At 51.5% G+C, this 11,335-nt stretch overlaps 1 protein-coding gene and 1 pseudogene across 1 annotated transcript; both read left to right on the top strand.

Annotated features, from left to right (window-relative positions):
- The first annotated feature begins 3,270 nt into the window (after nucleotides 1–3,270).
- LOC103665722 lies at nucleotides 3,271–4,801 on the top strand (annotated as a pseudogene).
- An 865-nt stretch (nucleotides 4,802–5,666) lies between these two features.
- LOC103665935 (E3 ubiquitin/ISG15 ligase TRIM25-like) lies at nucleotides 5,667–11,050 on the top strand. The gene is made up of 6 exons (XM_040641201.1): nucleotides 5,667–7,166; nucleotides 7,976–8,071; nucleotides 8,290–8,523; nucleotides 9,464–9,626; nucleotides 9,848–9,910; nucleotides 10,488–11,050. Exons 1-6 carry the CDS (start codon nucleotides 6,420–6,422, stop codon nucleotides 11,048–11,050), a joined length of 1,866 nt encoding a protein of 621 aa, XP_040497135.1. The 5' UTR covers nucleotides 5,667–6,419.
- The last annotated feature ends 285 nt before the right edge of the window (nucleotides 11,051–11,335 follow it).

Genomic DNA, 11,335 nt, shown 5'->3' with positions numbered 1-11,335 from the left:
CCTCTGGCTGCTTGGCATCCATATACGTGCTTCAAAGCGTATTTTTACCTAAAACAGTAAAAACAATTTTATGTGTCTACGTAACACGATACTGGCACTCTACACAAAGGTGACCTTGCCCTCTCCCCAACATGAAACAGTGCCAACACTCAGTGTCCCCAGGGCTGAGAGATCGTGACATCTCTTTCTGGGCTAGGTTAACTACTCCTCAAATCGGCATGGTGGGTTAGACGACACCTAGACACCTAGTTCGTGACCAGCAGGCCTCATGGTCACTTGATGTCCCATGGTTAGCTACCTGATTCTCAAAAGGAGCAGTTACCTGCAAAAGGCGGCATGGATATTTCCCAAAACCCTGGAGTTCTGTCTGGTAATTCTCCCTCAGGGCTCACTGGAGGCTCCAACCGGCATCAGCATTTGCAATAGATCATTTGGCTACCGCTGAATCTGCTCAGTCATAAAGCCCACGTGACAGCTCAGGGCTAAGTTTTTAATAAGAATCACACTACACTTTTCATCAGTAAAACTTTTCATCAGTAAAGCTTTCCCTTAGGGTGAACTGTAACTCCATTAAGCCAGTTTAATTCCTTGATGAGTTTTCTTTTTTTTTTTTTTTAAAGATTTTATTTATTTGACAGAGATAGAGACAGCCAGCGAGAGAGGGAACACAAGCAGGGGGAGTGGGAGAGGAAGAAGCAGGCTCATAGCAGAGGAGCCTGATGTGGGGCTCGATCCCATAACGCCGGGATCACGCCCTGAGCCGAAGGCAGACGCTTAACCGCTGTGCCACCCAGGCGCCCCCCTTGATGAGTTTTCTATACAGGGCAATTAAATTGTTTCTCTTTTCTATTTTTATTTTCATTTTTACTTTAAAATATTTTTATTAAGATCATTGTTTTCCATGAAATTTTACGATGGAAATTTAACTCAATCTAACTAATTCTAGTTTTTGCCCTTGCAAGCTGTAGCTTTTGCCCTTGTGGGCTTTCTTTTGTGGCTCTTACCTCCTCCGTGTTTATCTTCCCCACGTCAAACTTGACAGCTCAAAATCTAAGGCTCATATCTAAATGTGTGTACTTTAGCTAATGTCATTTTTCTATTAATGATTTCTTTTTTTTTTTTTTAAGATTTTATTTATTCGACAGAGATAGAGACAGCCAGCGAGAGAGGGAACACAAGCAGGGGGAGTGGGAGAGGAAGAAGCAGGCTCATAGCGGAAGAGCCTGATGTGGGGCTCGATCCCATAACGCCAGGATCACACCCTGAGCCGAAGGCAGCTGCTTAACCGCTGTGCCACCCAGGCGCCCCTCTATTAATGATTTGTAACAAAACACAACATGGAGAGAAGATTTTGTGTATTTTTTTTTAAGATTTTATTTGTTTTTGAGAGAGAGAATGTGAGCCGGTGGAGGCGGGGAAGCAAAGATATAAACAGACTCCCCACTGGGCAGGGAGCCTGAAGCAGGGCTCAGTCCCAGGATCCTGGGATCATGACCTGAAACCAAAGGCAGACACTCCCTGACTGAGCCACCCAGGCGCCCCCCCCCCCTTTTTAAGGGGAATTTATCTAAAGGGCTTTTTTTTTTTTTTTTTAAGCAAGCTCTATGCCCAGTTGGGACTTGAACTCATGACCCTGAGAGATCAACAGTTGCATGCTCTACCGACTGAGCCAGCCGGGCATCCCAGACTGTGTGTGTGTCTTAGCTTTCCTGCAAGGAAATTGTGAGCAAGTTCCCATAGATTTTCCTCAGTCATTCTTTATGTGCAAGGCTAGGCTATTGCTTCTCCTCACATTTCATTCTGATAACTTGGCACACGCACTATCTACACAAGTTGACAAATCAAAGAGCACAACATCCTCAAAATATGCCTTCCTTTGTTGAGTTGTGTTGGATAGCCAGTAAGTACATATTTGAAAAAGCAGGATTGGAACTAGACTCTGAGGTTGGAGAAGGTGCAGGAAGCGGGTTGGCAGGACAGTTAGCCTGACATCTACGGCTAGAATTGCTCAGGTCTGTCACCTCTATCACAGGGCTAGAGTAGACATGCACTTACTCGCTGCCATTCACAGCACAGCCACTGCAGTAGGCACTGAGGACCAAAGCTGAGTGGTGGAGGCCTGCAGAACACTGAGTGGGACAGGCAACTGCTGGAGACAGGGAGGAAATAGCCAAGCTGCTGCTCTAATGGCTGGGGAGAGTCTTCAGAACCCAGGCAGAGGCAGATGGGTGAAAATCCTGAGCTGGAATCAAGCTCCATTGAGATACTTAGAAAGCATCCTTGCATTCAAGAATCACTACAAATCCCAGGGCGCCTGGGTGGCTCAGTTGGTTAAGTGTCCAAGTCTTGATCTCAGCTCAGGTCTTCATCTCAGGGTCATAAGTTCAGGCCCAGCACTCGGCTCCACACTGGGCGTAGAGCTTCCCTAAAAAAAAAGTGGGAGGGGGGCAGGGTGGCTCAGTCAGTTAAGCATCTATCTTTAGTTCAGGTCATGATCCCAGGGTCCTGGGATTGAGCTCTGCGTCAGGCTCTCTGCTCAGTGGGGAGTCTGCTTCTCCCTCCCTCTGCTGCTCCCCCTGCTTGTGCTCTCTATGTCAAATAAATAAAATCTTAAAAAAAAAAAAAAGAATCACTACAAATCCTAAGCAGGAGAAATAAAAACACACATATTATAATAAAACTGATGAAAACAAATACGGAGAAAATCTTAAAAGCCACAGGAGGAAAGAGGAAAGTTACTTCCAAAGGAGCGACAATAAGACTTGCAGCCAACTTCTCAACAGAAAATATAAATCAGAACACAGTGGAATTAAATCTCCAAAGTGCTGAAAGAACATACCTGCCAACCTAGAATTCTATACCCAGTGAAAATATACTTCAATATTGAAGAAGATATAAAGGCATCTTTGATAACCAAAACATGAGAGTATTTGTCACCTGCAGACCTCGTTCTAAAGGAAATATTAAAAGGTGTTCTTTGGTGGGTGACTGGCTGGCTCAGTCAGAAGAGCATGTGACTCTTGATCTCAGAATTGACTTGGGGCTGGATCCCAGGATCTTGAGATCATGACCTGATCTGAAGTCAGATGCTTAACCAACTGAGCCACCCAGGTGCCCCTTTTATTAAAACTGATTTTTGGGAATGATAAAGTCCCACACTTTATTTTTAATTTTTTTAATTTTTTTAAAGTAATTTCTACACCCAACGTGGGGCTTGAACTCACAATTCAACCCAAGAAAGCAACAGGAAGGAAATAATATAGAGAAGAGCAGAAATCAATTAAATGGAAAACAAATACACAATACAAATCTCAAAACCAAGAGCTGATTCTTTGAAAAGAGTAATAGAATTGGTAACCCCTCGTGATGAGACTCTTCAAGAAGAAAAATACAAATGATATCTGGAATGTCAGGAGACACAAATACAGATCCTACAGTCTTTATAAGGATTGTAAGTGCCTTATATAAGGTATATACCCAAAGGAATTGAAAGCAGGGACTCAGATATCTATGCACCCATGTTCATCGCATTATTCATGATAGCCAAAAGGGAGAAGCAACCCAAGTTCCATCAACAGATGAACAAACAAAATGTGGTATAGTGGAATATTATCCAGCTATAAACAGGAATTCTGACACATGCTATAACATGAGCCTTGAAAACATGAAGTGAAATAAGACTCAAAAGGACAACTATCGTTTAATTTTACTCATACAAAATAGGCAAATTCATAGATAGAAAGTTTAGAAGTTATTAGGGGCTGGGGGGAGGGGGCAGTGGAATTATTGCTTAAGGGTTACAAGGTTTCTGTTAAGGGTGAGAAAAAGTTTTGGATATACATCGCTGTATGACTGTATCACTATTTACAGATCACTACATAATGGTTGTCTAACATTGTGAATATACGTAATACCACTTAATACCAAATTTTATATTAGGTTAATAATTATAAGTGGATGTTATGAACAACTTTATGCCAAAAGAATTTGAAAATTTAGATAAAATGGACAAATTCCTAGGAAAACACCATTTACCAAAATTGGTACAAGAACAAATAATATGAATAATTCTAAATTTCTGGAAGAGATTGAGTATGTAATTAATAACCCTTCCATATCCAGGGACAGCGTCCATAGGCATTCAAAATGGTCCAGTGTTTGACCTACTGCCGTAGGCTGTCCTGCAATACAGCCTCGAACAAAACTAGCCTGTCCGAACCCCTGGTAATAGAATCATTTACCTTTATATCAAGAAGGCTGGGAAAGCACCAAAATCTGCATGTGTCGTGTGCCCAGGCCGACTTCGAGGAGTTCATACTGTGAAACCTTAAGTCCTTATGAGGTTGTCTAAAATGAAAAAACACATCAGCAGGGCCTATGGTGGTTCCATATGTACTAAGTGTGTTCGTGACAGGATCAAGCGTGCTTTCCTTATCAAGGAGCAGAAAATTGTTGTGAAAGTGTTCAAGGCACAAGCACAAAGTCAGAAAGCTAAATAAAAAAATGAAGCTTTTTTGAGTAATAAAAAAAAAAATCAAAAGGCTTAAAAAAAATAACCCTTCCACAAAAAAACACTCAGGGCCTAGGTAGCTTTACCACTGAATACTGCCAAACATTTAAGGAAGAAATAATATCAATCTTACTCTTCCAAATAAGCAATAAAGAACACTTCTGAACTCATTTTATGAAGCTAGCGTACCATAATACCAAAACTTGACAAGGACATTACATAAAAGGAAAATTCCAGGCCAATTTCATTCATGAACACAGATGCAAAAATCCTAAGACAATATTAACAAATTGAATCCAGCATATATAAAAAGCATAACACATCATGACCAAGTAGAGTTCATTCCAGAATGCAAGGTTGGTTTAAGAATGAAAATCAGTAAATACAGGGGCGCCTGGGTGGATCAGTTGTTAAGCATCTGCCTTCGGATCGGGGCGTGATCCCAGAGTCCTGGGATCGAGCCCCACATCAGGCTCCTCCTCTGGGAGCCTGCTTCTTCTTCTCCCACTCCCCCTGCCTGTGTTCCCTCTCTTGCTGGCTGTCTCTCTCTCTCTCTGCGCCAAATAAATAAATAAAAATCTTAAAAAAAAAAAAAAAGAGAGAGAGAGAGAAGAGAATGAAAATCAGTAAATACAGAATTGCCACATTCGCAGAATAAAAGAGGCAATGCTTATGATCATTTCAAAAGATGCATAAGAATTAGATAAAAGTCAATATCCATTCCAGATAAAAACTCTTAGCAAACCAGGAAGGAAAAGGAGTCTACATAATCTGATATAGTTATCTACAGTAAACCTATACCAAACATCATACTTAATGGAGAAATGTTGAAAAGTTTTCCTCTGAGATGGGGAAATGAGAAAGGGATGCCTTCTATACAACAAACAGGGTCACGCTAACGTTTTAGAGTAAGACAGTGATATATTGCAAGCTTTTCAAGGCATTTATCCTGTTGGACGGGGGAGAATGGGAAACGGAAACCAACAAAGAAGCAGTTATAGAACAATCTCTCTTCCACTTCACTCATCCTTTTTTTTCTTCTTGAGGATCAGAACCAGAGAGGAAGCAACCTTTCGGATCACCAATCAGTTGATGTTGATCATTCAACTTTAGACCAAGAAGGGGCCTTGAAATATCATCTCCTATAACAACCCTGTCGATTCACAAGAAAAGAACCATGGTCCAGAGAAATTAAAGGAGTTGCCCGAGATCCTACTGCCACTTAGATGCTATTTTCCTCTTCAGTTGGTAATGGGAGTCCCTTAGGTCCACGGCAAGCGGCCCCAGGGGCAGCAGCAACCTCGTTTCCCGGGGCGAAGGCTGTGGAGTAAAGCATCACCCATGCAGAGTGAGCAGGTCCAGTGGCACAGCTTTTGCCCTGCTGACCTCACGAGCAGAATGCTGGGGCTGGTCACACTTGAATTGTGATGTCAGGGAACAAAGCTGGGGGCAGTCTTCGAGGAGGGGGGGCCAACTTGACAGGGAGATCACAAAACAGCAGCCAAAGGGAAAGGTGAGAAGACAGTCATCAGATCCCAAGAGATGGAGAGGGTTGGGGTGGGGGCACCCGGGACTGATGGGGACCCTCCCCACAGCTACTGAAGTGGGATCAGGGCAAGGCCCCTATACCTGAGTGCCCAGGGGTCCTATTCTCTCCCACCACAGGGCAGCCAAGCCTCTAGCCCTCCCTGACATGCAGAAAGTTTCACGCAAGTATTGGCGCTTCCTTTCTTCTGAAGGCCCCTTTCGCTTACCTTGATGTGACTTCTTCCTGCCATCCACTTGCTTGTCTAAGATTTGTTCCAGGAGTTAGGGCTGGGACACGGAGGACACAATCCCCATGTTATAACCCCCGTGTGGGTGGACCGATGACACAGTCTCTGTACCCCGTGGACAGACAGCTGCTTCTATGGGAAGGACTGGTGTGCCCCTTAAAGGCCCCTCAGCTCCTGCCGTGGCTTCTTCTTGGCTCTGCTCTATCTTCTCAGGGCCAGTCCAGGACCACAACCCAGCCCTGCAGCCCCCTGCCCAGCCCTCAAGACCTCCCCAAACCCAGCTCCTGATGAGTAACAGCAGTCTCCGCACCTTCGAGGACCAAGTCCTCTGTCCCATTTGCCTGGAGGTGTTCCGCAACCCGGTCACCACTGCCTGTGGGCACAACTTCTGCATGACCTGCCTCCAAGGTTTCTGGGACCACCAGGCTACCGTGGGCGAGACGCTCTACTGCCCCCAGTGCCGAGAGAGCTTCCCCTCCAGACCGCGCCTCTGCAAGAATGTCATCCTGGAGGAGATGGTGACCTGCTTCACCCAGGCCAAGGGCCAGACCTTGGGATCCTCCCGGGTCCTGGCCGGGCCCAGGGACGTGCCGTGCGACTTCTGTTCTCCGCAGAAGCTCAAGTCAGTCAAGTCCTGTCTGCAGTGCATGGCCTCCCTGTGCGAGGAGCACCTGCGCAGCCACTTCGAGGACCAGGCGTTCCAGGACCACCAGCTGCTGGAGCCCGTGTGGGATCTCAAGAGCCGCCTGTGCCGCAAGCACCGCAAGCTGCGGCGGCTGTACTGCCGCACGGAAGGCTGCTGCGTGTGCGGGGCCTGTCTGCTGGAGGAGCACAAGAACCACGACACCATCCCCCTGGAGGAGGAGCGCGCCCGCAAGGAGGTGCGGCGGGGCGGGGGGCGGGTAGCCGGGACCTCACGGCGCTGAGTCTCCCTGAGTGTGAAAGTGTTTCACAAGCCCAGGCACACCTGTCCTTGGAGGGAAGTTACACAACCACCAAAGTGATGGTCACGGGGGCGGACGCGCCACAACGTGAGAAAGGGTTGGCCCACGTGGCCACCCGGGAAGCGTCCACAGCCAGGAGCTCAGGCCGGAGTGTAGACCCATTCACCACCCATTGAGCTCAGCTGACACTTTTTCCATAGCAAGACTTGGGCAACAAAGCAAGCGGTGTGTTGATTTGTAGTCTGGCTGGAGCTTCGTACTTGGGGGTGTGCCAGCCACGGTTCACGGACAGGCGCTTGGAACGGCACAGTTCTATCATCTGTTATAAACAAGAACGTGCCCGTTGCTGGAACAGGTGGAGACTGAAGGCTTCTCTGTAGAGAGACTTGGGACGCAGTGCTCCCTGGGCCTGGCAAGGGCCACCCCAGCGAGGTTATCTCCGGGGCTCTGTATCTGATATGTCCCTCCTCGACCCGCGGCCTCCTCTCAAGCCACGGAACCCTCCACAGCCCCTTTCTGTGGCCTGAAACCCTGTGCTCATCACCGTCAGGAGCAGAGAACCTGATTCCTAAGAATGGGGGGAGAGTGTCAGGGAGCCCCGGGCCATCTGCCCTTCAGCTCTGGTCTTTCTCTCGTGCAGGCATCTTAGGAATGTAAGAGGTATGTCTCCTCTGGGCTTATAGAAGGGCTTCTCTGAGGCCACCTCTCTGAATCAGGGGCCCTCTCCTCCTCCCTCTCGGTCCCAGGTGGAGGTTCGGAAGGTCCAGGCCAATGTGGAAAACCAGATGCTGATCATCAACTCTGACAGCCAGAAGCACCGGGGGCAGGTGGCCTTTCTCTCGGTAAGGCTGCCCCCCACCCCACCCCCACCCCGGCTCGGGCTCCCCACAGCGCCGTGCACCGGGCTGAGGGGCACTCTCAGGGCTTGGACAGGATGTCGTGGAGCCCGGCAGTCAGCAACAGGATGCCGAGGCAGGCTCCGGGCCATAACACTAGGGGTTCCTGGCTGGGGCTCAGAGATGTCTCTCGACACACCGTCCACCCCCTGCCCCCTCCCCAGAAACTGATCCAGACAACACGTGAGGAGGTGAACACCTGCTTCTCAGAGATCATCCAGGAGGTCAAACAGCTGCAGATGAAGGTCTTGGATTTTGTGGAGAAAGAGGAGGCAGCGGCTCTGGGGAAGCTGGGCAGCTCCATCCAGCAGAGCCACAACCGGCTCCTGAAGCTGGAGGGGGACAGCATCTGGCTCCGCACCCTGCTCGCCAACAGGAGTGACCAGCAGTTTCTGCAGGTGAGGCCCCACCCCCCCCATCTCTGCCCCAGGCCCTGATCCAGCCTCCACTCCCCTTCCACCCACAGGCACACCAGATCCGCCCAGACCTAGGATTAAGTGATCAGCTTTTGGGGCTGAATTTCTTTGTCCATTCTTCAGCCGCCAGGAGGTTCCCCGTCCCAGGCCGCCGGTCCTGAGCGTACACCCACCCACCTGGCTTCTTCCTCCACCTCAGCACTCAGCCTTACCCCAACTTCCCTGCCTTCATTTCCCTGGAACAGAAGGGAGTGGACCCTGGGATTCCGGGCATCTGCCACAGCCTGTGTTTCTCCAGACTCCCCCAGGCCAGGGATGGAAGCAAGACCAGAACAATCCGTACAGCCTGGAATGAAATCCCTTTTGCTTGCCCAGCCCTGGCCTGGTGCCCAGCCCGTTGCTGCTACAAGAGGGTAGCAGGCAGGGTCCCAGCAGAGGTTTGGGTGACAGCAACCTTCTCTCTGCGCGGGGCCCAGGGCTACCCAAACCCTGTGCTGGGGAACTCCTAACTCAGCACAAACCTCCTTTCTTCAGCTGGTATCACACACTCGGGAGCAGATTTCTAATTTCTAGAGCTGTTGCTCACAGTGTCCAGCCACCCCCGCCCCACACACACACCAGGAAACACTTGGCAAGGTTTTTCACTAGTGATTGAAAGCTCAAAAGAAATCCTCTTCCCATTGTTTTCTAATACACTTTGCTTAATGCACTAGGCCACAGCGGCCATGCTTTTGGCAAAGCCCTAATCTAAGACCTCACAACCAGCAGGAAGGGAGAGAGATGTCCAGGTTTGAAAACGAGCCATTTCTCCACCTGCCCCATGATTCTGGGGACCCCGGAACCCCTAGCATAAGCAGGAGCTCCTGGCACCCGCCTGGGCCCCGGCTCACGGGTGCTACTGCTGGCCGCTCCCTGCCTTCAGGAGTTCCCCAGGCTGAAGCACTTCCCCGCCTGCATGGAACCCCTGATGGGAACCAACTGTGAGGAGAAGCAGACCTTCCTCCAGTTGCCAGAGACCCTGGCAGAGCTCCGCACCCGGCTGATGGATGTGGGTCTCAGCTTCATCAATCAGCTCCTCCTGAAGGGTCAGTACCTGGCAGCCAGGGGCCACTGGAGACTCGCCTGCATTCTGGGGGTGGGACTGCCCTACAGGGCAGTGTTTGGGGTTCCAGGCACTTGCAGAGAGCTCTGCTTGCCCCTGTGCACCTTCCCCCAGGTGACGCAGCCTCCTGGAAGCCCATGCCTCTCCCCAGAAGGACGCTGGGCTGTAAGAGTGTCCTCAGCAAAGCCCCTCCATCTCCCCCAGGCATTAAGATGAACTCCTATGAGGTGCTTCCCCCCGCTGTGGACAGGAAAACACTTCTCAAGTGTGAGTCTTCAGTACTGGGGTCCAGAACGAAGGGTGGGAAAGAAAGGAGCAGGTCCCAGGGGGGCCTTGTCTTCCCCAGCCCCACCTGCATTCAGAACAGGGCTCCAGAGAGATTCCAGCTCTCGCTCGCCCTGACCTCCCACTGGTGACTGGAGACCTCAGAATGACTCAGCCTGTGACCCCAAGGCCCTGCTGGGGAGGGGAGGTCTATCCCGTCACCCCATGGCTGGGGCAAGGAGCTGCCTGCTGCCCTCCCTGGCTCTGGTGTGGCACAACCTCTGCCCTCAGCTCCGCGCCTGCCAGCGCCCCCGGGCTTTAGCCAAGCCAGCTGGGACGACACTTCCACTTCTTCCTCAGACAATCTCCCTTTTCATTTGCTGCTTCTGCAGCCCCTCTCCTGGGCCGGCCGGGGAGGCGCATCTCGGTGACTTCTCTGAGATGCTGTGGGTCTCGCTGGTGAATCCCTGAGTCCCCCCCCCGCTAGGAGCCCTTGACCTTCCCTCAGTCCCCTTCAGTCTTGTGTCCTCAGCCTGTGGGGGCGCTCAGCCCGGCTCCCTTTCCCGTCCCCTCCCCGCAGATTACTGCAACCTGAACTTTGACCCCACCACGGCCAGCGAGGAGCTGTTCCTGTTCAAGGAGACCCACTCGGTGCTGAACCTGGGCATCCTCCTGGAGCCCTTCGCCACCGGCGGCCCCTTCCCCGGCTTCAAGCAGTGGCCGCAGGTGCTGTGCTCGCGCGGCCTGTCCGAGGGCCGCCACTACTGGGAGGCCGACGTGTCCAACTCGTGGGTGTGCCTGGGCCTCACCTACCGCCGCAGCCCCCCGCTCGGCGGCCGCCCGCGCCGCAACATCGTCTACCTGCTGGGCCGCAACCCCTACTCGTGGTGCCTGGAGTGGGACTCGCTCAAGTTCTCCGTGTGGCACAACAACACGCAGACGGTGCTGCACGGCGGCTACCACCGCACGCTCGGCGTGGCGCTCGACTGCGGCGCCGGCTGCCTCTCCTTCTACGGCGTGGCGGGCGGCGTGAGCCTGCTCTACCGCTTCCTCGTCTCCTTCCTGGAGCCGCTCTACCCCGCGGTCATGGTCAGCAGCGGCGCCTCGGTCACGCTCAAGCAGCGCCCGGAGGCGGAGGCGTAGGCGGCGCCCAATAAAGCTGGACTCGAGCGCTGGCTCGGCCCGCGGGGAGGGACGCGGGGGGGGGGCGCCGCGGGAGGTCCCGGCCCCGGGGCGGAGGGGGAGGGAGGGCGGCGAGGCGGACCCCTCCGTTCCCGCAGCCACAGAAGGGCTCTGAGCCAGGCTGGAGTTCCCCCCGGGACTGGGGACAGTCCCTCCGGAGGGCGGATTCCTGGCCCGGGTGCACAGTCTCCCCCACCGTGGCGACCACCCTCCTAAGCCCCACCAGAGGCCCCTGGCCTTGGTTGT

The sequence above is a fragment of the Ursus maritimus genome, unplaced genomic scaffold, assembly GCF_017311325.1.
Source record: "Ursus maritimus isolate PB19 unplaced genomic scaffold, ASM1731132v1 scaffold_24, whole genome shotgun sequence".
Taxonomy (NCBI): Eukaryota; Metazoa; Chordata; class Mammalia; order Carnivora; family Ursidae; genus Ursus; species Ursus maritimus.
The sequence above is the reverse complement of the archived record's forward strand: the minus strand, read 5'-3'. Positions and strand labels throughout refer to the sequence as shown.

Bases quoted from the DNA above. Each gene is read 5' to 3' on its own strand.
- LOC103665935 (XM_040641201.1), top strand. From the start codon at position 6,420: ATGGGAAGGACTGGTGTGCCCCTTAAAGGCCCCTCAGCTCCTGCCGTG. The intron at 8,072-8,289 runs GTAAGGCTGCCC...CCCCCTCCCCAG, and splicing joins GGCAGGTGGCCTTTCTCTCG to AAACTGATCCAGACAACACG. The intron at 9,911-10,487 runs GTGAGTCTTCAG...CCCTCCCCGCAG, and splicing joins CAGGAAAACACTTCTCAAGT to ATTACTGCAACCTGAACTTT.